General features: G+C 37.5%; 2 protein-coding genes across 2 annotated transcripts in view; one reads left to right on the top strand and one right to left on the bottom strand.

The window, feature by feature from the left end:
* Positions 1-4,957, top strand: part of LOC145203825 (uncharacterized) — a 48,923-nt gene extending 43,966 nt beyond the window's left edge. Inside the window, exons 36-42 of the mRNA XM_080076144.1 lie at positions 51-105; positions 700-837; positions 1,049-1,151; positions 1,664-1,867; positions 2,398-2,538; positions 2,665-2,780; positions 3,384-4,957. Coding sequence (XP_079932270.1) covers positions 51-105; positions 700-837; positions 1,049-1,151; positions 1,664-1,867; positions 2,398-2,538; positions 2,665-2,780; positions 3,384-3,620 — 994 coding nt within the window. The 3' untranslated portion in view covers positions 3,621-4,957. The remainder of the gene's footprint in view (positions 1-50; positions 106-699; positions 838-1,048; positions 1,152-1,663; positions 1,868-2,397; positions 2,539-2,664; positions 2,781-3,383) is intronic.
* A 292-nt stretch (positions 4,958-5,249) lies between these two features.
* LOC145203826 (uncharacterized) lies at positions 5,250-27,231 on the bottom strand. The gene is made up of 40 exons (XM_080076145.1): positions 26,911-27,231; positions 26,205-26,348; positions 25,725-25,910; positions 25,227-25,336; positions 25,026-25,117; positions 24,694-24,764; positions 24,091-24,328; positions 23,735-23,850; positions 23,153-23,276; positions 22,598-22,767; positions 22,148-22,291; positions 21,730-21,867; positions 20,573-20,676; positions 20,028-20,158; positions 19,637-19,720; positions 19,376-19,545; positions 18,813-19,022; positions 18,277-18,408; positions 17,721-17,821; positions 17,566-17,658; positions 16,908-17,083; positions 15,720-15,857; positions 15,242-15,313; positions 15,087-15,179; positions 14,213-14,329; positions 13,707-13,855; positions 12,486-12,559; positions 11,399-11,610; positions 10,884-11,003; positions 10,663-10,731; positions 10,475-10,536; positions 10,088-10,226; positions 9,445-9,864; positions 8,932-9,024; positions 8,439-8,463; positions 6,755-7,947; positions 6,373-6,504; positions 5,988-6,204; positions 5,597-5,908; positions 5,250-5,426 (listed from the first exon to the last, which is right to left on the bottom strand). Exons 1-40 carry the CDS (start codon positions 26,950-26,952, stop codon positions 5,396-5,398), a joined length of 6,444 nt encoding a protein of 2,147 aa, XP_079932271.1. The 5' UTR covers positions 26,953-27,231; the 3' UTR covers positions 5,250-5,395.
* Between the last annotated feature and the right edge of the window lie 349 nt (positions 27,232-27,580).

The raw sequence follows: 27,580 nt of genomic DNA on the forward strand, positions 1-27,580 counted from the left end.
GTAACAATTCCAATATGTCATATGTCCTAATGTTTATGTCTTTGTTTCAGTTGGAAACTGTTTTCTGTTCGAGGAAACTCCACAGACGAAGCATCACTCCATCAAGTAAGACCAATATTGTTGTTGTATTGCTTTGTAGTGTTTTTGTAGTTCCAGTCCTGCTCTTATGGCTTTTATCGTATAACATATATAATAACAACTTAATCCCCACGTATTTGCAAAGTTGTAGTAGTAATTAAGGCCGAGCTTTTCAAATACGGGTTTAGTATACACAAAAATTGGACTAGGTTTTGATTTTTTAATCAATTTTGAGCCGTAAAATTATTGCAATAATATGCATACGCACAGGGTGTATTATTCTGTTCTATCTACAGCTTTATATTCTATAGAATTTTTTCGGTCGGTCTGCCAAATTGCTTTATTTTTTTGAAATCTACATTTCAGGTTTAAGAAGGACATTAAAGAAAGTTTTGGGGTTCATAAACTCTATATTTACTCTACAGTAACATTTATATTTATGTGCGACAAAAATACATTATGGTATGCGATACACCATAAACGTATACCTTATATGAGATCATGGGTTACTTAAAATAGTAGGTCATTTGATATAAAAACGTGCATCAACAGACGTAGCCAATACAAAGTGAAATTGTGTTTTATAATCTCGAGTTTAAAAAGGTATTTTCAAATCCACAGGTGCCATGCGAATGCCAAACCCTCCGTACACGAACCTCGTTTGTAGCATTGAACGCTCGACAAGCAAAACTGGTTGTATGGCACGGTTGTGCTTCACCCGAAAATACACGAAACCTCGCCGAAGCTGCAGCTGCCAAAGTAAGACACAAATACCCGATACTGTCTGTTAAGTGTGTTGTAGAGACTATGACGTCACCACAACGTGACGTCATGACAGGCTTGTTTGGTCGGGAAGTGACATAAATTGCTGAAGCTTGCAGTATAGTAAATTTGTTTTACTCCTCAACAGTATTGCAAGGTAACCCAATAAAAACATTTTTTGGATTTGCATTTTTTCAAACTTTTTCAGATTCAGGAAAACAAGCTGGCAAGTCTTGGATTCCGTGCGAGATGTAAAGAAGTTGAAGTAAATGTTTGTGAAGAAGGAAAAGAGAACGAAGATTTTATCGAAGGTATAAAGCGTAAAATTATGTTTAACTGCAAAAAGTCTTACTAAACTACGTAAGCTGTCAATGTGTTAGTTGCATGTAGCGATAAAAACTTACGTTACCCGAATCGAAATATGTTGTCTTGTTGAATTCTTATGGAATTACTTTTCAAGGCTAATCGTTTTGGGGCACTTTTATTTGCCTGAAAATAATATGATAGTTTAACAAACCATCATACAACTTTCCCTTTTTCAGTAAAGATTGTTCACAGACAAAAAATGTCTTGTGTTGCTCAAACTCATGCCTAGGGTTCGAATCCAACCGCATGAAGGCAAGATTTTTTTGTAGCTAATTCCTTGCCATTTGGGAATGCTTGGTGGCCAGCTGATTCGGTATAACGCCTTCAATGTGTATAGTGCACTATGGTTTTTATGTAAGTGTGCCCTATTCGCTGGTCTGCATGAACGCTTCAGGGCTGATCCCAGTAGTAAATATATATGTTCAACTTAGCTGACAATTTGCAATGCATTTTTCAGCTATGCTACGAATACGTCGAAACAAATACTGCAGCCTGCTTGAAACCGAGGGATCAAAGGTCAAATACCCGCGAGCATGGAATCTACTGCCCTCTGGTGACGAGTTTGTTGCTGAAGAGCTCCCTCCAGTGACTAAACCGCTCAGTGATGGGTTAGAACCTTATCCGCTTGTTCCAGAACAACTCCAGGACCTAACCCGACCCGGTTAGTGATGGAACTGAAATCGTGCTAATGTGGTTCCAAATTTGTAGCAACGATTGTTTGGTTGAAGCCAGTATAAATTGAAACAAAGGACCCAATTAACATTCTTTTATCAATTTCATGAATTGCTAATGTCACTTTCGCATTGGTCTGCTAAAAATGTCAGTTTTTCCCGTTAATGTAATGTCTTGAAGAGATTATAAAGTCGTATAAGAGAACCTAAATTGACGGTTTTCACTTGGAATCTGTACGCGCCCTTTATTGGTCCTCCGTCAAGCTGCCTGCTTTATTTGCAAGTCCATTGTACCAGTTTATTTCGACCTATAGAGTAGGTGGCTTCAATTCGGTTCAACCCATTAAGTCTTCTTGGTTTAAAGCAATGTAACTCAAATTTATTGCTTAGGGAAACACAATCGGCTTAGCTCGGATTAGAACCCTTGACCTTGTGAGTTAGTTATGAACAACAATTCCTAATGCAACGTATGCAATTGAACAATAGATATATGTGGCAATGAATTATTTTCGTTTTTTAGCTCTAGTTCTTTTCGACACTTTCGACGGCTTGTACCTCTGGCATAGTTCAATTCCCGATGAAGTGATGAAGGGACCGGGCAAACGACAGCTGGATATAAACAAACGCCTTGCCATGGAAACCAGCATCGAATACTGCAATGGTGAGGGAATGTTAGTAATAATTGTGGGTTCCCTTCCTTGAAGAGTGCATAGGCTCAATTCTTTCTATGTTGACATTTACTTATGTCGCAAGATTTAAATGAATTTTGATTTGTTGTTTTTGACAGTAAACCGTCCTGAGCACGAACCGATTCTCATTCACGAATTTCACGAACCCCTTCCATTTATCAATTCATTCCCATACTGGACAGCAAAGAACGATAAAATATCAACAGAACAAAAAGTAAGTCCACCTCAAACGTTAAGCAGTAATAATCACAAGTCACAACTGAACTGAAAAGTCTAATTAAAAAGAATTGGTAAGTGATGGCTTAAAGTGAAGTCGGGCCTGGTTCAGGCTTAAGATTCAACAAAACGGGCTTGATTCGGGCCTGACTTTACACTTTGTTTGATTTATGTGACAATTTCACCAACTTTCGGGCCTAATTCCTGCTTTATTTGAAAACAAATTTCGAATACTTGCTCGGCTTGCTTTGTTCATTTTGACATATTCGACTCCAACTTCACTCTTTAAAAATGTTCAACTCCAATTAATTTACTTAAACTGATACCGAATTTTAGCAAAAAGAAGCCCTTGGTATTGACTACGTTATACTAAACTTGGTGGAAAGTCAGATTCGCCAAAAATACCATACAACTCTAACTTCAAAAAGATGTACATAAATTCAAACTGGGATCAGCCCTATAGCGTGTATGCAGACCAGCGATCACAACACACTCAATTTAAATCACAGTACGCCAGGCCCATTGAAGGCGTTATAACCGAATCAGCGGTCACCAAGCCCTAATAAGTGCGACTTTGTGTGATTTTGCAACTTATGTGCAGAGAATCCATAAACCCATTCCAGTAAAAGACGTACTTAAAACGGTCACCCGGTTGACTTACACGATTGAGGAGCTTCAAGATACAGACAATTTGCCGGAAGGAGTCGAACCCAACCATTTGGAGACCTACCTCTCAGTTAAAGACTTCAATGACCTTTTTGAAATGACCAAAGAAGAGTTTTATAAACTACCACCTTGGAAACAGCAGAATTTACGAAAAGAGAAAAAATTGTATTGAAATTTTCTGCATATTTTTGATCAAAATTTTTCCTTGTTTTTCTTTCTGCTTAAGTATGTCCATAAATTCGATCATTCCAAATATCTAAAGTCGATAAAATTATGAATTCCTAGGATTATCGCCTTGAAAACAACAGAATTTACGAAAAGAGAAAAATGTATTGAAATTTTCTATTATTTTTTGATAATTTTTTTTGCTCACTTGTGTCCAAAAATTTGAGCATTCCATATGTTTAAAGTCGATAAAAGTATGAATTCCTGATGATAGAATATTTTGCATTTGGTCACTTGAATTCTCGCTAGGTTAGTGTTTCTCATGCATTGGAAAATATTATTTTATTCAACCCGGAAAAAATATGTTTAAGGTACTAGTTTCCAAATACTGAGTCAAATTCTTGTTTCCAAAGCGTTGGTCCATCTTTCGTTTTAGAGCTAATTACACCGACATTTAGCGATCAAACAACACTGCCCTTTGCGAGGCCGTACAATTTCGTTTTCTTCTATTGCTACGAGATAAATCATAATCAAGTTTCGGATATTGCCATTTTGCGCCTTCAATTTTTCTTCTACCCATGTTGCTGCACTGCTAGTTTTTCTTTCAACAGTGAATGGCATATTTGTGTTGGTTTTGGCGCCACCTTGCTGTGGATATTATTTTTTTTAGTGTGTTATTTTTGCGGCAAGTGTGCGTGTGCTGTGTGATGGTGAATGCAATGCTACAGGACATTTATAGCCTTTATGGCAGTGGTTCTCAACTGGTGGTCCATGGTGACTTTTTGAGTGGCCCACAGGACGTTAATTATATTTGGTCATAAACTGGAATTAGTTGCATATAATTTATTGAATATTCAGTAGGAAAAAGCTTAACCAAGTTATTGGCCGTGTATTGTTTGATATCACTCCTCTAAATTCTATTTTGAAGTAATATATTCCAAGCTAATATGCTTGTTGTAGATACTTTCTTTGTCCCTACTTAACAATGGACTGGTCCACGATATTTATTTAATTGAACTGGTGGTCAATGTCCTAAACGAGTTGAGAACCACTGCTTTACAGCCTTGCTAACATCCATTTACATTGGATTTCAATCTAAGACTGAACTTGGCCTGAGGAATTGCACTGCAACTGGTTTTTGTAACCTACGTTTCTGGGCAATTCTTTAAGCTTGTAAGAATTTTGCACTTTGCATGTTGCTTTCGGTGATCTTTGGGTTGATGAAAGCTGTGTCTCGTTCCATCAGTGACATTTTGTGTGCGCACTGTGTGCTGTAACAGCTGTAAATATTTTTTTGTACATTTAGGGGAAGATTTGCATATCGCCATACATTTTCAAGTGCAATTGTGTGCCATTGATTCCGAAACTGTGATAGGTGTCCTACCTAATTGAGCCGGGCTTAATAACATCTACATTTGGAAGGGCTTAGGCTTTCGTCTGCTGTGGGATTCGAACCGACGGATTTACGTGTCCATGGCTGGCGGCTTACCAACTGAGCCATTCGGACTTGGTGGGTACCGTGTCGAAAGTTAAGGCAGATACATCATTGATGTGTTCAATGCTGGGATCACTCCTTTTTATTTTAGTCAAGAATTAAATGACAGTACGCCGAAGCATAAATCACTCGATGTTGCCAAAAAGTGTTTACCTTTTTACACAGAAAAAAGAGAACCATTTTCAAGCAGTAGTTTATTTACAAATAGCAAATCAGGCAGTTTTTTTGCTTTGAAATCCACCATGGTCCACAAGAGACAGTCTTACTGTGCACTTCATTTAAGCCTCTTACCGCCACGAGCTGAATGATGGCTTGTTTCTGAAAGTCAAATTGCAGAAGTGATAATGTGCACCTCGATGCCAGTCAATTTAACAACACATTCGGTACTTCAGTTGTAAACTCATAAGGTTCAAGAAAGGGAAAGGGAAATTACAGCACAATTTGTTTTGCTTCTTAAAGATAATTTCAAATCCAAACGAATAACTCACTGCTGTTGTTGTTGAGGTGAGGCCCCAAATCCGCCAGTGCTAGATTCGTTACCACCGCCTTCGAAGGATCCGAATCCACCAGAAGGCGTTGAACCGAATCCTCCACCACTGGAACCGAATCCACCTCTAGAACTACCCAGCGATCCGAATCCTCCAGATTGTGCACTGCCTCCAAACCCTCCGGTGCTTCCGAATCCACCGCCAGAGGATCCGAATCCTCCTTGATTCTGTTGGGCGAGATTACCGAATCCCGTTTCAGTGTTTTGACTTGCTAAGCCACCGAATCCGCTTGATTGGGTCTGGGAACCGAATCTGCAAATATTTGTAAAATATATAGAATCTTTAATGAGTTCTACGCTTGGAAAATAGTTCCAAGATATCAAATACTTACGACGCAAAGCCGCCTCCTGACACTGAGCCGAACACGTGACCTGCTGACGTAGCAACTGGGGTAATCCCCGGCGGACTACTGAATGCTGCAGGATTTCCAAAACCGCTCGATGGTGATCCGAATCCGGCGGGAGAACCGAATGCGGGTGTAGTACCGAATACCGCTTTCGAACCGAAGCCAGATGAACCTCCAAAAGCAGGCGGCGAACCGAATCCACCTACGAAATTGATGTTGTTAATTAAACCGGGTATGTTTAGTGTGTCATCAGTTAGTAAAAAGGTGATCGACAGATGGCAAAGTTTTGCATGAACTTCACGGACTTGAGTTAGATCGAATGAAAAACAGGTTTAGATTTTCAAATTAACACGAAGCAACAAACACTCACCCGTTGTAGGTTTGCTAAATGCATTGAAACCTTGGGATTGAGTTGAACCAAAACCAGATTGCTGCTGTTGTTGTTGTTGTCCGAATGAAGACGAAAACGAGCCAGAACCAGTATTTCCGAACAACGAAGACTCTGAACATAAAACAAAGTATAAAATGTCGCAAACTAAAAACTTTTCACCACTGAAGATTGATTGTTAAGGTGGTTTAAACCCAACTACCAAGAAGCATGACCTAGTACTTCAGAAAAAAAGCATTAGTTAAAATAGGATAAAAAGAGTTGGTGATGACGTCACAAGCCCTATACGTGGTGTAGGGCAGATTTAACAATTACGGCGCGGGATACTTTTAAGGAAGAGTGTTTTTAGGCACTTTAAACTTACGAGTGCTTTGCGCAGTGTTGCTGGTCTCAGCTGCAGCGAAAGGATTTGATGCCGGTTGGTTTGTTGCGCTGGAACCAAGACCGCTTAAAAAACCGCCACCACCTCCTCCGAAACCAAATGACCCACCAGGTGCCGCTGTGGAAGCTGAAGCACCGAACGGACCACTAGATGCCGCTGTGGTGGCTGCAGTGCCAAATGGACCACTAGATGTCGTTGTGGAGGCTGGGGCACCGAAAGGACCACTAGGTGCCGCTGTGGTGGCTGCAGTGCCAAAAGGACCACTAGATGCCGCTGTGGAGACTGGGGCACCAAATGATCCACCAGATGCCGCTATGGAGGCTGGGGCACCGAAAGGCCCACTAGGTGCCGCTGTGGTGGCTGCAGTACCAAAAGGACCACTAGATGCCGCTGTGGAGACTGGGGCACCAAATGATCCACTAGATGCCGCTATGGAGGCTGGGGCACCGAAAGGCCCACTAGGTGCCGCTGTGGTGGCTGCAGTACCAAAAGGACCACTAGATGCCGCTGTGGAGACTGGGGCACCAAATGATCCACTAGATGCCGCTATGGAGGCTGGGGCACCGAAAGGCCCACTAGGTGCCGCAGTGGAGGCTGCAGTGCCAAAAGGACCACTAGATGCCGCTGTGGAGACTGGGGCACCAAATGATCCACTAGATGCCGCTATGGAGGCTGGGGCACCGAAAGGACCACTAGGTGCCGCTGTGGTGGCTGCAGTGCCAAAAGGACCACTAAATGCCGCTGTGGAGACTGGGGCACCAAATGATCCACTAGATGCCGCTATGGAGGCTGGGGCACCGAAAGGCCCACTAGGTGCCGCAGTGGTGGCTGCAGTGCCAAAAGGACCACTAGATGCCGCTGTTGTCGCAGCCGCCCCAAAAGGACCACTAGGTGTTGCTGTTGTACCAAATGGACCACTAGATGTCGTTGTAGAAGCTGTGGTTCCAAAAGATTCACTAGGAGCCGCTGTAGAGACTGGAGCACTAAACAGTCCACTTTGTGCTGTAGATGTAGACGTCACGGATCCAAAAGTCCCGCTGGAGGTCGCTGTGGAGGCAGCTGTACCAAACAATCCACCAGGGGTCGCTGTAGACACACTGGAACCAACAGAAGATGTGGAGGCAACAGATGCAGGGGGTTGGCCAGAGGATATTGAATCGAATGATGGTGCAGCGCTAAATGAAAAAAAGGACTTTTACAAGAAGTCATACAGTTACTGCAACAGTCTTATAGTTTAAGATTCAATGTGATTGTTAATTTAAATTAATTAATTTAATTGTTAATTTTCAGGTTGGTAAAAACAAGGGATGGGCCAAAACTGCAAATGTTTTGTGGTTGAGCACCGAGCATCTTACGGTGATGATCACACTCGTTTCGCATTTAACAGGGCATGCATTTGCAAATTTAATGCTCAGGTCAGTTTGTGCAACTGCTCGGCCGAGTACCGAGCATCAAAAATAGCGATAGTTGGGTTCTGGTTGGCTCGGCCCATCCCTAGTAAAAGATTTGAAATATTGAGGCATATTTACATAACACTAAAGTTTTTTCAAGCATTTTTATACAACAAAGCGTCCACAGCTTTTGTATTTTTCAAATCTACGCCTTGTTGCATACAAAGGCTTGATGAGATAATATATGTTTGATACAGTTTACAAAGATTGCTTACCCAAATGCAGCGAGAGCAGCACTACCTGAAATTTAGAAGTATAATATTTTTAAATGTCAATGTCAAAAATATATGTTACTAAACCATAAACAAATTTCCCGTAGAAAAGAACCTCCATATCAACAAGTCTAAGTTTAAGATGAAGGGCCTGGTATTTAATTGGCTTGTAAACAGTTAATGTAGATTTTTTTTTGTACTAACAGGTTTTTTATAAGAAACAGTGGCAACTAGACGTTTTGTAATAACACAGCCCTAGGAAATGTTTATTGGAAGGTGTTAAATACATTGAAAAGGTTTGCTTAAATAAAAATGTGTGGGATGAAAAGAAAACAAGTAAATTGTACGTTATTTGTTGAACTGTTATTTGTATTCAGATAATATTTCAAAATCATTTTACAAACTTAAAAATACCTTTTCAACATCAGCCGCCAATTTCAGAACACAAAAACACAGTTTGGAAGCCAATGAACTAAAATATATAAAATATATTTACCTGAACCAAAAACTGGGGCACTTGTGCTTATAGCCACAGGTTTTCCGAAGTTTGAAAAACTGCCTAGACTCGGTGTTTTGCCAAAAACTGGACCTGATAAAAGATATTATGTTCTGGTAAACAATTTAACATAGTTCCAACCAGTAATATATGTAGAGGTAAGCAGCAAACTCAAGCTAAACTCTAAACATGTAAACAGTTGGCTAGAAAGCATGTATGATCACAAGTTGTTTTTAATATACAGTAAACCTCTGCTAAACCAGATTTACTTAATTCGGATCTTCACCTTATTTAGACAAAACTCAAAGTACAAAACATTTGTAATGTGGTAAGGCTGGAACTAACCAACAATCAGGATCTTCCCCTAAACCGGAAGGTTTTTTTGGTCCAAACGGGTTCAGATTAACTGACGCTTACTGTATCTAACAGCAAAATTACAACTAACTTGATATTGTTATCCTTTAATAGTTGCTATAATAAGACTATAATAAAAGGCAGACTACTATAATTCACCTTCTTGTGAGCTCCCAGCTTGTGAAAACATCCCCTCTCTAGGGGTACCCCCAAATCCAAACCCTGCAGAGGCTGGGGCTGCTGACAGAGGGGGTAATTTACTCCCAGGGGTAACCTCAACTTCAGACTGGACCTTTGTCTCAGTAGGTGCTTCTTCGGTCCCTTCAGGGACTGACCCGGTTGCCACAGCAATGGCTATTTTGGGTTTGAAATCTTTTTGAGGTTCATGCTGTATAGCTGGGGGTGTTTTTTGTGGTTCCTCTTCCGGGGCTGTTTTTTGGGCTTGGGGTGGTTTGGTAGAAATAGGCAATTTAGAAAGTGAATAGGTAAGTGCACTTTCAGCAGAGGGTGGTTGGGTTTTTAAGGGTGACCTTGTGCTGGTTTCTGTAGCACTGCTTGTCGGGGCTGTGGGTAGTTTCCCTAAAAAGTAAAGTGTTGTGTAATTTAAACCATGCTCTTTTTCTTTTTTTACCTGGTTTTATCTAACTGACATGTTGACTAACAATAATAAAAAACAAAACAATACCAACCCATGAAAACACAATGTTAAAAATATAATTTATCAGCGTGTGGCATAAAAACACACTTTTTAATTGGGTAATTATATGAATGTGCTTGTCACTTTTATGTTTTTTCCCCCAACCTTCGTTTGCTGTTGGTTTTGGTGAACCTTGGCCAGTTTTATTTTCTTCTTGCTTCCTGTTCGAAGTTTTTAACAGCTCGAACACTGAAGGTGACGATGCACTACCTCGTGGTTGGAACGCAAATCCACCAAACTCAGTCTGTACATTTTAAAAAGGGCCAATAAAAAACAATAAAATAAACAGCTATTATGTACATGCATTCACACTGGGATCAGCCCTGAAGCATCCGTAAATCATAGTATGTCAGGCCCATTGTAGGCATTACACCACATCTAGCCAGTCTCAGAATTAAATCTTATTTTTCTAGCTTGTGCCTTGCAATGTGGGAATGCTTGGGAGACCGGCTCGATTATGATTTATAAAAAGACAGTTTACAAAAACTTTACCTTTTCAGAGGTTTTCGGAAGAGCATCCATACTTAGTTTTCCGTTGGCTGTCTGACCAGTTTCTAAAAACATTACTGCATGAGATACTTTTTTTATGTACCCATTATCTGTTTTGCATGAAAAACCATTCGATTGAATGTTTGGACCATTCATGTTTTCAAGGCTGTATTGATGCATTTTTAAGCTACCTGTAGTTAGTTGTGCTGGTGTATTTAGAGTTTCAATCTTCTTAGTCTGTGTTGTTGAACCCAAACCACCTAAATTTACACATTTTGTTTACCATATACATGAAAATAATGGCCATCACGACTTATGCCTCAGCTTTTAAAAAACTTTAAATATTTGCATCAAATATTTAACGTTTTTATATTTGTGAAGAAATATTTTATGGTGGAAATTAACAATATACCTGTTAACGATAGCGAGAATGGTGAGCTTCCTGGTTTGGATAAGTTTCCCAAACCATAGTTTGATGATGTGTTACTACTTAGACTTCCAAATACTGGTGTCATCCGCTTTGAAACATCAGCTGCAGAAAAGTTAAGTTGTTATGTTTATGCTGGGAGAGCTTAAACTGAAAAATTATTATTTCAATTTATTTGGCATTTCAAACAGAATTATGTTACAAAACAGTAAGTGCAAAACAATAGTGGAAAATTTTTGTTGAAGGTTAATAATTTAATCACTTGCATTTGGCAAAAAGTTAAAAATGTTCATTTGGGAAAAGCTTGAACATATTCATTTATGCAACTGATTTATAAATGCTTGTTGAATGATCGCCGTGCTATAAGTTTTAAAGTTTAGCTAAAGGAAAGTTTCTTTTTTATAATGGAACATGCAATATGGAAAGCATAAGATTTTTTCTTTGTTTTGACAAAAATGGTTGACAAAACAATAAATCAATGGTTTTATTAGGTATTTTACCTGCAGCAGGCTTGTGCCCTCCAAGCAATGAACTTAAACTGCTTTCTTTCTTTGTTGTGTCAATGGGTGTTGATGTCTGACCTGACGTTGTGGCAGAATTTGGCAACATTGACATCGACTGTGTTTGCTGTTTATCAGTCTTTTGTTGTTCTGCCACCACAGAATCTAAAACTTTCTGTACCTCTGCAGCTGCACCCGGCGGAACGTCAGCCCTGAAATAAAAGTAATTGTTATTAGGGTTGGGCTAAAACTGCAACAGTCTGTTTGGATGAACACAGAGCATCTCACAGTAATGCTTGGTGCATTGTGAGCCACAAAACGTTCTCAATTATACGCTAGTTTTGTAACATTTCTAGGTGTATTAAGCTGTACAGGCCCCAGAAGTACGCATTTTCCACCATTCAATGCATTAACAAAAACCTATTGTTCTTGGATACCCTTTAAAAGGTATGAATATGCAAACCTAATGCTCAGGCCAGTTTGTGCAACTGCTCGGCTCAGCACTTATCATCAAAAACGGCGATGCTCAGTACCGACTATTTGGTTCTGGCTTGGCTCAGCCCATCCCATAGCTATGCTTAGACACTGCTGTCGACATAGTTATCATATAGGGGCAGTTACAGTCTTTGTACATATTACATTTACTGAACACAAATGAGTCACAAAGAAATCAGCAACTAAATACCTCCGTTATTATACAGAACTCTCGATCATGAGTGAATATGTACATGTATGTACGATCGTGATCTTGAGCTCTGATGAATATATTAACTTCATAATCGCACATGTTGTTTAAGATTTTTATATAGTTGACTAGTTAGAAAGACAGTGAATATATACTGTTAGTCAGTGTGGATGTTGACAAAAAACGGCTGTTGCATTGTTTATTAATTTGATATCCAACAGCACACTTGCATGGCCATGCAGGTATTTTGAACCTTTTTTTTACTTCTATCTTGGTGAAGAAAGTAAACTAAATCTTTCTGATTTTAACACAATAACCAAGAAATGCATTGCAATCCCCCTTGGGACCCTAAAGAGCTGATGGCTACAAAACAAGCCAATTTCAAAAAACTTTTAAACTTACTTTGCTTGAAATGTTGCTGAAAATGGCACCAGATTAACTTCAGGTTGTTCTCTCAGCTCTTTGATGTTGACAACCTAAGCAAAGGTTTAAATTTAGCACATGTATTCAAATTTATTTGACAAACATAAAAACAGGAATTATGCTGGTAATGTATCAAAAACCAAAAAAGTCCTGAAAAAATTAAATCGAGATTTTATTATAAAGTTACTTTTCTTTGCCAAGGCTTTATTCATATTCCTCGGTATGGTTTTCTGTTCCGACCCAAACTAGTCAATATAAGAAAGTGTTTTTTTAACTGACTGAAACTTTATTACACTAATGTTCAATGACAGATTTGCTCTTGTCCATAGGTCGGTGGTAACTTAAACTAGCTGTGGCCCCACAAACCATAAGCTACTTCTTGGAACAAAATACAAACTGTTTTTCTGTTAAAACAAACTGTTAAAATACAAAACTGTGTTTGCTAGTACAGTGTCATGACTCTGATCTACGATAGCTAAGTGAAACATTTAGGCAATGTTGTCATGCAATAAACCATCAACTGGAAACTGTTTAAACTTAACCAGTGCCTGTTTTTAACAGAGGTGCTCTTTTATACTGTTCCCAGCTGAAACATGTTGCTTAACAACAACACCAGAGAAGACTTTTCTTTCTTTTGTATTCTGGCATGTATGAAAGCAAGTGATATGCTGTGTTGCCTTTGAAGCGCTTTCAAATGAGTTTGTAAGATACTCAATGACAGTGAGATTTCATGAAAAAGGAGACGAGTCAAAGAAAGGTCTCTTTCATATTTGTATTGTATTTACTTCCTTGTGTCAATGGCGTCACGGTCAGTGTTATTCTGTTGTTGTAATTTACTTGCTGAAAATAAAAGATTTACGCTATTCATCCATACTCATTTTTTTAACTTTATCGAATCTACACAACCAAGGTTTTCTATTGTTTTTCATTAAGTGAAACTGTTCAAACAAATTAATGTTTTGCTGTCTATGATTCCGAATCTTTTTAAATAGCTTTTATACAGACCATTTTTTATTGACAACAAATTTTTTTTTTCTGATCTAAACTTGAAATCAGCTGCACTATTTTCTTAACTAATGATATGCATCAACAATGGAATAAGCAACTAATCATACTGCACATACAAAAAAGGGCTGGACAAATTTGCAAGCCCTTTTGCATGTCATGATTTTTGAAAAAATCACTATTAATTTCACAGACCTTCGGTGGGTTGTTAAGATTTGAAGCTGCCTCAGTCATTGCACCATCAAACTTGATCGGTTTAGTGTGTGGGACTTCATTTTCAGGTCCTCCATATGTTAATGTGGATGTTCCTCGTGGTGAGGGAGATTGAGAAATGGGTTTGTCCCCTGCAGTAGAAAAAAAAAGTTAAATATCTTGATTAGAGATTACCCAATAAAAGGTTCAGTTAAGAAAATAGTTTCCAAGCAACTGCTAAAATTTTGCAAAAATTAACAACCAAAAAAAATGATTTTAGCAAACCAAGATGTAGTTGTTTTTTCATTTTGTAATGAATATAGTGTTGTGGCATAGTTAAAACATCCAAAATGTGAAATTACAGTAAACCTTGGTTAATCTGGACCTAATTGGATCAAAAAATAGTCCAGATTAGGTAAAGATCTGGATTACTGAATTCCAGTTTAGATTTACTGTATGAATTCACATATATATGTATATATATTAGCCGATTGAGCAAAATTACAAACCTGGTCTGATAAAAGCTTTTGGACGATCTGTTGCCAATGGTGGTGGAGCAGTAAATGTTGGTTTAGGCGATGATCCCTTATCCAGTGTCGGGGCAGTGGGGTTCGGGAACTGGCTCACTAAGAAGAAAAATACAGTAAACATTAAACAGTGGGTTAGGAGTTTTCTAGGAGATAAATTCGCCGAACTGTTTTACTACTGCCAGCAATCAAATTTATAGAGCTCTTCTGGCAATTGTCTTTTTATGCCAGTGTTTCGACTTCCTATACAGGTCGCCTTCATCAGGGTTAAACGAACTGAATGGGCATGGTACTGCGCACGATAAAGGCGACCTGTATAGGTTGTCGAAACATTGGTATAAAATGCAATGGCCAAAGAGAGATCTATAAATTTGATATTATACCTGGCAGCAACAGATTATACACTGCCAGTAATTTGAGAGATTTACAAAAAAGAAGAGGTAAAAATGACAGAATTTTCCACCATAAATAATAGGGATGTGCAAAAACTGCAAATGTTCTGTTTGGTCGAGCACCGAGCATCTCACTTTAATGCTCTGCAAGGCCTCTTACGTCACCGGCGGTGTTTTATTGAGCTGTATATGCCCATAAAGTACGCGTTTTTCCACCATCTAGTGCATTTAAAAAATCATACGTTTTTGTTCATTGACACCCTTTAGAACACGAGTTACATATGTTAGCAGGGCATGAATGTGCAAATTTAACACTCGGGTCAGTTTGTGCAACTGCTCGGGCGAGCACCGAGCATTAAAAACAGCGACGCTCGGTACCGAGTACTTGGGTTCTGGCTCGGCTCAGCCCATCCCTAATAAATAATAACTCTGGTATAAATCACCCATTAAATTATGTTGTGTACCTGGTTCAGGTTTTACTGGTAGAGACTTCCAGGTTTGATTGATGCCTTGACCTCTTTGCATTTCAGCCATTCTACTCAATCCTGCATGTGGTGCTGCAATAAATATTCGTTATTGGTAACACTGATATTTTTTGTAAAAGTTCATGACAACTTACCCTCTCTCCCTGACAATTTTACTGATGGAACTGATCTTGATGAACTAGCAATTTCTGAACTGGTCCCAGAACCTATGTAAAAATATGCTATCAGTGGGATGACTAAAAATTACATAAATGAAAAATAAAAGTTGGAAATCCGAAAAAGATTTAGTTTTGCTACATGGGATTGTCCAAAATTAATACAAGCACATACTTTGTCAATCTCATGACCGAGATTATGATGTCACAGCTAGGTAATATGTTGCCTAATATAATGATAAATATGTTAAATTTTGATTAACAGTACATTTTCTTATCTTTCATAATGTTAAGCGTAATTAAAAAAATAAAAAAAAGAATACAAAAAAGGCATTTGATGAACTTCCCATTAAAACTTGTCAATTTTAAAATCCTTACAATGTAAGTGGTATTGCCCACTTCAAGTAGTAATTTACTTGCACACTGTATATATGTATTTTTGCAGCAACATATTTACTTAAATCTGTTGAGTAACTATCGCTTGGTTCACTGTCAAATGAAGAAGCTTGAGATAACTCTGATTTTTGCAATGAAGATTCTGCTTTCAAGTCCTTTCGACGATTCATTGGTGGAACAATGAAGTTTGATCGCGCCCCTGAGAAAATAAGTTTCGTTACTTTGTGTGTTTTGCAGCTACAAAAAACAATATTTAGGATGGAAAATACTAATACAAGAACTCACTCCAGACAAGTTTGCGAAATACCTTTAGGTGACATGAAGAGCAATGCGAATATTTCAAATGCAATTTGTGGAAAATTGCTGGCAGTAAGGGCTATCAGGGTTGGGGTGCCATTTCAGTATAACAAAACTTTTTTGTTGTCAGTTCTTGTGTTAGTGGCTCTACCATTTAGGACAAGCAAAGATGTACATTGGTACAGTTTGGTCTAACGCAGTGGTTCCATACTATTGGTATTTAGTGACTTTCTTGGTTGGCCAACAAGATGTCCACTATATTTAAGGATGAACTTGATATTTTAGCATATAGTTTTTGAAATTCTATTTGAAATAATAAGTCCTCATTTTGTTACTTTGCTCACTGTACTCTTGCTAATAAAAATAGAATGGTCCACGTATTCTTTTAATCCTGCTATTGGCCTGGAAAGAGTTATAAAGCACTGTTCTAGTGCAGGGCTTCTCAAACTGTGGGTCCCAATTGGGGTCGCGTAATATAATTTTGGGGTCGCGAAACATTATGGATTATTATGTCAGTCACAATAAATGGTGTATGTGCGTACATTTATTGTTTAAACATCATTCCCGTGTATTCAAACTGCTCTAAAGACATTTTGTAGAACTTAAAAGAGTATTACCAGCCTAGTAACCATATGCGCCAGACTTTTTTATGCCTATTGTGTGCAAACAATGCGAAAAGCAGATACCACAAGCGTCACAATAGAGATTATGACTTCATAAAAACTAAGACTGTGTATCAAGTTAGATATTAATTTAGACTTTATAGGTGCCATTAAATGGTATATATTTAAAATATTTCTTTGCATCATACCCATCAAGGGGTCGCGTAGATATTTCTGTTCTAAAATGGGGTCGCAGAGCAAGAAAGTTTGAGTAGCCCTGTTCTAGTGCATGACAAAAACAAATTTCTACATTTCTATTGTGTCAATGCAGTTTATTAGTTTTAGCATACCAGATGTAGCACGAACAGGTGTGTTTTTTCTGCTTCCTAGAATCTGAGACAGCTGGCTTGTTTTCTTAGGAGAAATCTTGATGGTTGTATTTTGTTTTTGTGAGCTGGCAGGCTGAGCTGTGGTTCGAGGTGATTGATCATGAATTAGTGAATCAGCAAGTAGTGACAGGTCAGCACTGTAAAAGTGAAAAAAAAAAATTGGTCAGTGCTTCAAGTAATAGAACTATACATAAAGATTAGAGCTTAGCTAAGTCCATCAAGTCTATAGAGCTCTTCTGGCAAAAGTATTAAGTCCATGTTCAGTGTAATGCTAAATACGGAACACATTTTGATGGCAACCGATTAGTGAGTGTGTTTATGTGATGCAGTTATGCTTCTCCACCTGCTAAATGTTGAGGTTCTGTCTGTACAGTTTTTAGACTCTTGTCAAAATATAGTTTATACATCGTCTGATTTTGTTTACTTCGAAATGTGTTTTCCTATTCAGTATTACAGTTTGGCAAAACAGCGATCATCTTCAAGCATGTTGCCTGCCATAGTATCAGCTACTGCTCACTCTATTGATTGTCATGTTAAGCGTGATTTTTGTTTTGAGCATTTGTGACACAGGACATGTTAGGTGATATTTTACACTCATTACAAAACTGATTTTGAAAACCTTTCTGATCCTGTTGCCCCAAATGAACCTCTGTTCTGCTTGTAGTAGCTGGGCAGTGGTGACTGCATAGCGCTGCTTTGCAGTAACTTTAACCTGCAAAAAACAGTCAATTTTTGAATTTGCTGGATTCAGTTTTGTATCAAATAAAACATTACTTATCCATTTGTTGGCCGAGAAGCATAATGGCTCTTTCTTTCTCGTGCAAAACCTGCATCTGGTTAAGAATCACTTTGTGGATCATATTTGTTTCTTCCATCTACAATATGTATTAGGGTGAAAAATTATGTTACTATGGTATTTGTTAATTGTAAGCCACTTTTGATTATCAGCTGTTTGCTTTATTGCTTTTTCAAAAATGTTCTTTCTGTTTTTAGAATAAAAACATTTGTTAACAGTTGTTTGTAAAGCAAATTACCATACACAACAAACATATGCCGACATACAATGCCAACATGCAAAATAAATTTGAACATAAATTAAATCTTTGAGGCTTAGATCAGCATGACTTAAAATTCAGACACCTTTCGATTGCAAGTTGTACAACTTATGTAACCTTAATTGGGTTTTGAAAGCTTAAAAGGGTTGTAAAGCACCACACTAAACTACGTGTTTGTTGGGTTTTAGTGACAAGCAATTGGTTGTAGTTTACTTAATCAGAAATTAGAAAAAAATACTTGAAACATTATGGCTTAAAAAATTACACAACTTTACCTGCATTCTGCGTTTGGATTTTCGTACACTTGACGACTTTTGGCTTTGTATAAACTTTTGCCATTGTTCGTCCAAAGCTGAATCAGTTTGCTTGATAGCCTCTCTAATGTATTGAAATTGTGAACGAACATCCTAAAAATGATGTTTGTTTAGCAAAATGTTAACACTTTTTTTGCACTTCATAAACAAAACTGCATCTTACAACACAACTCACAAGATACACAAGCCAATGTTGTTTTAACAGTTGTTTTAACAAATTTTTTGCAAACACAATCTCATTATTCTGAAACACAAATTAAAAGATGTTCATCCTAAAGAAAAAAATCGTTAAATCATTTTTTCAAAAAAAGATTTGGACAGTTTATTAAACAAACATGTCTGACTATACGGACAGTAATTCAAAGAATTTAACATTTACCGGTGTGGTTTTAAATGTCTAAAATATTTAGCCAAGCACTGAGTACTTGCTAAATGCCTGGTGCTTCACAATACATAAATGTTTGTTGTTTTTGTTTCACGAAAACAAATAAACTTACTTTCATTTTTCGTTTGTCTGCCAGATCCAACTGTCTTGAATGTAAAGCATTTCTGTATGCCGGATTTTCAATTCTCTTTTTTCTCATTTCAACATTCTTCAGTGCTGAGAATGTTTCCAAACAATGTGTACGAGCCGTTTTAATCTCATCGTGCTGATCAGTAGTCAGTTTTATGATGTCATTTCGAAAGTCGCACAATTTGACAACGTCCTAAAAAACACAAATAAAATTAACGAAATGTTTAAATTACAAACTTGAAATAATTTTTGTAAATTTAATTTGATGAAACTACTACTAATCATTAAACATATATCTAATTGCTGTAAATTGCACACAATTTGGTCTTATAGAAATCCCTAGAAATCCCCTCTATCGCTGGCAATACTAAAAAAATACTTACCAATTAACTACCAAAAAAACTACCAATTATTAAGAAGACAAATAGTAAAGCACTTTTCTTCACAAAACAATCAGACAACACTAAAATCAAGCAACATAAATCTTTTTTACATATCTAATTCTCACTTTTTTCAAAAATTACTTTTCTTGAACTAACGTTTCACCTTTTGAAGATCAGACTTTGCTATTTCCACATCCAGACCTTCAACCTCTTGTTTAACAGGAACAGATTCCTGTAGAAAAGAAGCCAACTCACGATCAAAGTCGACAATCTCACTACGAATGCTGTCAGCAAGCACTTCAGCATCAGTTGACTGTATTGAATTCACTCGCTCTAGAAAAAACATATTTTTTGTCAATAACGCTTGACCGTAACAATTTTTTTTGAGAATTAAATCAGTAGATATTAAGGAAACAGCTTTCACCTCTGGTTTTTCCAATCACAGATTTACGCTTTAGCTTTTCTGAGCTTTCAGGTGTTGCCTCAGAAAATGATGGAAGAGATGAAACTACAGTTAGAATAAAAAAAAAACGTTTTAGAGACTTTTTGCCACAAAAAAAAACACGAAATAGTCCTATACATCTGAACGTCGAGTATTTGAGGATAATTACTACTCTGTCAAAAAAGTCATTTTGTTCACTAAAAAGTTAGAATAAAAGGTACAAGCTTTGTCAGAAATTTGGTCCCATACATAGCATAGCATCACAAAGCTAGAGCATTCAACATTATTTACTACTCTGTTAAAACAGTCATTTTGTAATGAAAACTGGTGGTATAATGGAGTACAGTACCAAATCGTACAACTAGCAAGTAACCTCTGTTTGGAGCTGGTTGTTCCAAATTTACTGGAGTTTGGGGTTTTGGCTGAGGAGTTTTGAAAGGTGACCCACTTCCTAGCACATTGTGTTGGGCAGATTTTGTTGCTTGAACTCTCAATGCAGGGGCACTGGACCAAAAAGATCAGTTTTAACCAAAATATTGTTTAATCATTTTCCCCATACAAGAGATAGGCTGTATTGGATATTGTAACCATAGAAGGGCACTCCAGTAAGTTGTGAGTAACAGGCTAAAAAGCCACATCTCACCAAACACGTTCGATGCCAATATCTTGTCACCAGGTGCAATGATGACACCTTATAGGTTGAAACAGTGTGCACTGTCTGCAACTTACTTAACATGCTCCTACAATAGACATTTGAGAAATTAAAATAATGATTCATAACAAAAGCAGGGCTCTTACATTTTTACATTTATTTGAGTCCATTCGGGAATGTTACAATCCATGACTTAATAACAAAATTACACTTGGATGTTTTCTCTCTACCAACACCCATTCATTTCCCTTTACAGAATTCCCTACCTGTTTTGACTTGGCAGTGCTTCTGTAGTAATGGTAGGTGGCTGTTGTGTTAAACTTGTTAAATCTGTTTCAGGCATACTTGGTACTGGAGACTCTGGTAATCTCTACAAAACAAAAGCAAGCTTGCTGTGACTGCTTTCAAGCCAACAGTTGCTTTAACAAAACATTACATAATTTAGGTGATAAGAAGTTTTTTATTTTGTTTTATGCCCACTGTAAAGCAGTGGCTTGCAACTTTTACAAAACAAACGCCCATGGGTCAAGTTAGAACAGAGGTCGGCAACCTTTTGGGCGACGCGTGCCACTTTACTTGTTAATTCCATGTGTTAACGACCTCGCGTGCCAACGTTTTTCTAAATAATAGCAGTTCTTGCCAGCAGGTATCAATAATAAAGAGAAAGCAGAGTGCTTTGTGCATGTAAGGCTAATTTTAAAACAATGGCATGATAAAAACTGAAAACAAGCAGTGTAACAGGTTAAGTTGTTACTTCAATATAAACACGCAAATTGGTTGGCGTGCCACGAAACACCACCTCATGTGCCAATCTTGGCACGCGTGCCAGGGGTTGCCGACCCCTGAGTTAGAAGCTACCAGTGATAGGCCAAGCCAAGCCAGAACCTTACCGAGCATCGCTGTTTTTGATGCTCTGTGCTGGGGATGGGCCAAAACTGCAAATGTTCTATTTGGTCGAGCACGAGCATTACCATAAGATGAGCATGCTCGGCCGGTGCATTATGACATCACAAACATTCTTAATTTCACGCTAGTTTTGTAGCTTTCCAAGGTACCTTCTGTCACCAGCTGTGTGTTTAGCTATGTAGACCCCAGAAATATGTGTTATTCCAACATATGGCATATTAATAAAACAATTATTTTTGTTCTTGGATACCTTTTCAAAGACTAGTTTTAATAAATATGCAAATTTCATGCTCTTTTTTACATACTCACGCCCTGCTAATACGCGAAACTAGTGTTTGAAAGGATAAGAACTAAAATGACATTTTTTAAATGTTTTAGAGGGTAAAAAAAGCTAAGCAACAAGCATTACAAAGAGATGCTCAGTGTTGGACCAAACAGAACATTTGCTGTTTTGGACCATCCCTATAAGCTACCACTCAAACAAATCTGCTGAGAAACTAAAAATCCATTGAATTACTGTAAAAGCTGGATTGGACTTCAACATCGTAAATGAGCTTGTCAGAGATTTGGCAACCGGCGAAGAGCTTCTTGCAATTTTATCTTCTGATAGAGGTTTCATTGGCTGCTGAAATCCTTGCACAGGCGTAAGAGACAACTGTGGAAAACAATATTTCAAATTATGACAAAAAACTTTGTTAGTCACACATTTATTACTAGAAATGAAAATAGCAAGTAAGCAGGGATACTGTAAGAGAAAATGATCAGATTAAATCACATACTGGAGTGCTGTAAGGTGGCAACATTAGCTCATATCGTCAATCTCTTGTCACCAGCTGCAATAATTAGACCTTATAGGCTAGAAGTGCATAGTTACACATTTAAAATCTATTTAAAAATTGTGAGATGAATTTAGGTTAGAGACATGTTTTAGTTACCTGAGATTGGTTATTATCTTGTGCTGCTCCAAGATTTACTTTCGGCGTGCTTGTTTTAATCGCCAGTGATGGTTTCACAGCCAGTTTCTGTTTTCCACTAGGGGTCAGCAAAGGTTTGGCCAGGCCAACATCCAAACTGCCAGACTACAGAAAAATTCTAAGTTAATATGTTAAACCGTTTTTTGACGGTTCAAAACCTGTTTGCAAATGATGCTTTTCAATTGTATAATTAATGTTCTTTAGTAGCATCACATACAAACTTTAGAGAAACTATTACTTCTAATTTAAAAAAGTATATTGAAAAAAATTTGACGCACAATTTAGAAAACTGGTTCAGACAACGCAATTTGGAATGTCAGTGCTATTTACAAAATATCATAACAGTCTAATATATTTTGTTGTAAGTTTTGTAAATTGTTTGGAAAGTTATAAAACGTGAGCAAATATTACATTGCTGGGTACTGCTGATCTTTCCCCTTCAATTGAAAGTTGTTTTGCTTCAACAATCAGATTTGGATAATCTTCTACTGGCTGTAGGTTGATTATATGAAACAAGCATAGTTTCCCGTCGGTGGACAACATTGTGTAGACTGGCATCGGACCACACTCTCTAGTGTCATCTAGCAAAAAAATATAACATGTCGACATATTATAGTGGTTTACAAACTGTTTTTCAATTGCTCGTGCATCAAACCCTTAGTAGTGCTTTTATTGATAGAAGATTCTGAGCGACTTATTCTCCACAAACATTTTGAGTCAAATATAATCATTATTACAAATAAATATTATGACATTAACATTGCTGCTAACGGGAGATCAAGGTTTCACCCCCTTTATCTTATAAAAATCACAGGTATCTTTTCAACAGAAAGATGTTTTTGAACATGCATGAGATACATATCAAAAAAAAAGTACAGATAAAAATGGGTCATGTGAATCACCATATTCATCTGTTTTGAAAACACTACAAAATTAGTGTCCTAACGAAAGAAAAGCACCACCAACCAACTACAATCCCTTTTTTGGCGTTGTACATGACAGCGGTTCCAAGAGGTGACTGTTCACTTTCTTCTTGCATTGGTAGTTGAACTCTACACGAGTCGTCAAGGTTCCAAATTTCCCAGCCATTCTTTACAAAACAAGTGTTCATTCAGAAAAGCAAGTATTTATGTGAGTAATATAACCACTAGGGATGGGCTGAGTCGAGCCAGAACCCGAGTACTCGGTACCGAGCATCGCTATTTTTGATGCTTGGTGCTCGGCTGAGCAGTTGAACAAGCTGCCCCGAGCATTAAATTTGCATATTCATGCCCATTTATACGAAAGTTATGTTCGAAAGGTCATCCAAGAACAAAAATGACTGTTTTATTAAATGCGTCAGATGTTGGAATAGCTCGTATTTCTGGGGTCTGTACAGCTTAAAAAATTGCTGGTGACGTAAGAGACCTAGTAAAGCTACAAAACTAGCTGGAATTGGGAATGTTTGTGACGTCACAATGCACCGAGCAGGCTCGGCCGAGGGTGGGATGTGAGATGCTCGGTGCTCGACCAGTTTTGGCCCATCCCTAATAACCATGCGGTCCTTACCTGTTTATTTTTACCAAGCACTGCAGTTTCCGAGGCCCTGGAAGAAGCAAGCACAAAAAGGTTCCATTTGTCCAAGTAGTTGGAATAAAAATGTGGGGCTTGAGGGCCAGACATTCCTGTATCACAAAAGTATAGATGTGCAGATTAATTTACTGTTTGAGCTTATTTTAAAATAGGAAAAAAATGTGACTTTATTCTATAGAATTTATATTCTATAGAACCGGTGCAAACCGGCTGAATAACTAAATTACAAAAAGAAATAAAAACATATTTGTAAATATAGACCCACAAAACACACACAAGAGCAAATAGCATCTTATTTTACCACTTAACGTGGATTAGTCAGTAAATCTTACCATAACACGGATCTTCAAAAATTGTCCAGACAATACTTTTGTTTTGTTCCTTTGCTGGTGGTAGATTGGCTAGAAAAAGACTTGGCTGTCCACCACCAGCAGCCTCAGCCTCATTGCTTTCTGGCACAGCAACATATGTTACTGCTACCTGATACGTTGAAAGCCATAAAAGATCACAAACTTTCACTTTCTGGTCAATATTCTCACAAACTGGAATTGTACGTCGAATTTCCATTGTCTGAAAGAAATCATTTGGTTACCATAGAATCTAATTACATGGCCAGTGCCAATTATGCTTATATGGCTGCAATAACCAGTCAATGATGTGGCCTTTATATCACTGATGATGCCATGAGCATTTGCCCAAACGTTTGAAAAATAAAGCATGTCGCTTTTTATGTCTGTTTGGGCCGTAACTTTTACCATTAAACCAGCCAATGGTTTGAAAATGTGAGAAAAAATGTTAAATTTAACAGTGAAAGATATATCAAGCTCTTGCCTTGAAAGGTGATCCCATCTTTATTGTAGCAATAGTATGATAACATTGTACAGCAAGAAAATCTTTTACAAATTTTTTAAAACATGCATAGTAATCAATCTTACTGGTGTGTATTGTTGAAGTGAACCATCCTTTCTACCAATCACCATCTGCTTTCCTTTGGGACTCCAGCAAACTATCAAATACATAAAGTAAACCATAAACACTAAGGGCATGGTTTTATTTTTGAATTCAAAACAATTTTGATTTAAAAAATATGCAATATTCTGCAACATTTTATATTTCATAATGTCTGACAAAGCTTAAATAAAGGTACAAATAAAAATTTATATGCACTACCAAGCTCTATAAAATGTTTTGTTCCCTCTTATAAATCAATGTATATTATAACAAGCAAATCCCATGTATATCATAACATTTTGAACAATAACAATACCTGTGCAGGCCCCAAACTCTGACGATTTTTTCGCAACTTCTTGGACATTTTCTTGCACAGCCAGAATTTGAAAAGTGCCATCTGACACACATCTAACAAAACAATATTCTAAGCTTTAGAATTTTCACATACCTCAGCCTACAGTTTCCATACTACACATAAATCAATGCTTTAGATTTGAAATACTAACAGTGAACTCACATTGCAAGATAGAATGCATTTTCCTGGGCAGGATTCCAATGCAAATCCACAACATTTTCATTTGATTTGGTAATTATATGGACTGCAAATGGGGTCTTTGTTGGTTTGGTCTAAACATTAATGCAAAAAAACAACAACTGGGTATTGCAAATTAAAGGTTGCCCCCCCCCCCCCCAAAAAAAATACTGCATCATTTTAAACAAACAATAGCTTGGTAAAGTTCTTAACCAGTGACCTTAAATTTCTTTTTGATAAAGTTTATAGTTTTGAAGTACTGTAGTCTACAAAAGATCCGATAAAAATGGTCTTTAAAACACAACTGACAAAGAAATTATTTGCTATTATATGTAGATTACAAAAACACTTGTTTAAAAGCACTTCTAACAACAAAAATTTACCATTTTTATCTTGTAAAAAAATCTTTACAGACAAATTTATTGATAAAAAAGTAGTGCTTACAACCTGTATGGTGTTAGCAAACATTTGTGACCATATTACCTTGTTTACAAGATTCCTTGTGTCAAAAAATAAAACTTGCAAGCCTTTGTCACCAGTACTGCAAACAGCTAGTGTCAGGTTATCAGAGCTCACAGCAATCCAATGAGGAGGAGATCTCAAAATTAAATTTGCAATTGGATCTGGTGTTTCATCTGTGGCTTCTAATAGCTGTTTACTGGAAAATACCTAAACAGATTTTTTTAAATGATTAAATAAATTCAAATACCGTTGCAAGCTTTATGTTACCGTTATTACCTAATCTGTGATTTTTAATTTAAAGTAAATAAAAACAATTTTAGCCAATAGGGGACTTATATTTGGTCTAAAAAGTCAACTATTGAGGCTGTACACTTAACAAACATGGTGAGAAAATTTGAAACAAAAAGCACCATACGTTTGAAGTAGGTTTGGTAAAAAATATATACCACTGCATAATTTACCCTGTGACAATAAAACTATTTTTGACACATACAATTTTACCTTCAATCCATTTCGACAACCAACAAATGTAAGTCCATAAATGTTTGCGACTGACAGGAGGCTGTATCGAATTTGATCATTGCTTACACCTTGGCCAGTTTCAATGGTCAAATTCCCAAATTCACGAAACCCAAATTCTGTGGGCTGCAATATATATAAGTAAATTAAAGTGAACTGGTTAACTCGTTTTGTCAATAATGCATTCATTGTTTTTACTGCACTTACTTCCACATAATTACGATTGTAATTTGAATTGTAAACTTATAGGGTGTATGGAGCAAAAAACATTTTAACACCTATTAGAACACAATTTTGTATCGGTCACGTCTAAAACTGCGGGCCCACTTGGATCACTTGGCCCGCCTCATGCAATTGGAAAACTGCGGGCCCGCTTCTTGCAAGTATAAAAACTGTAGCCCCACTATATATCGAGTGCTTGGCCCGCCTCTCGTATCGAAAAACCGCGGGCCCACTATATCCTGTGCTTGTCGCGTCTATCGCAAGGAAAAACTGCGGGCCCACTACATCCATTGCTTGCCGTTCAGATCTTGTCGAAATCAAAATTTAATGACATGTGACAGGCGTGTCCACGGCTTTATCAAGCCAGGCCGCAGTTTTTATACTTGCATGAGGCGGGCCAAGTGCTGGGCCAAGCGGGTCAAGTGGGCCCGCAGTTTTAGACGTGACACAATTTTGTATTGCTTACCAATTTCTGAATTTCTGGTGGAAACAGATCTTCTTCTGCCATTGCAAAATATTGCCCTTAAATTAAGTCTTTTAGGCTAAAAAAAAAACGTTTTAACCGCCAAACTTAAAAGATCGGGTCTAGTGTACAATTGTACGTACATAGGTTAATGACGTCACAACATAGTTTAGGTCATATGATGACGTCATGCAAAATTTTGCGTATCTATGACGTCATTAACCCTGTTTTTAACAGCACTAAAAAAATTGACGTCACTCATGCGCCCCCTTGCAAACCACTGTGGTAAAAAGGGGGAAATAAAATGGAAAACACATTTAAGGTACAGTAACAAATTGAACTTTTATACATTACTGCTCACATCTGAGCGTTTTTGAAAGCAAAAAAATACTTAAAATACCCAAAAATGCTGCACTATAAATACGAAAATGTGAAAATACAAAAAAATTTATCAAACAAAGACATGTTCATTAGGATGATGATGACTCAATCGTTTTTTTTTCTCAAATGCCTCACGGAAAATGTGTCAACAGAGAAAGCTACAACACAGAGTTGCAAATGGGCCTGAAACTGGAGCCCGACCCGAAAGTAGAAGCACGAAACTCGGCCGAACCCGAATCGTTTTGGGGAAGCCCGTTTAGGCCGGAAAGTTTTATTGACAAGCGTATATATT

This window comes from Phallusia mammillata, chromosome 8 (assembly GCF_965637545.1).
Source record: "Phallusia mammillata chromosome 8, kaPhaMamm4.hap1.1, whole genome shotgun sequence".
Classification (NCBI taxonomy): Eukaryota; Metazoa; Chordata; class Ascidiacea; order Phlebobranchia; family Ascidiidae; genus Phallusia; species Phallusia mammillata.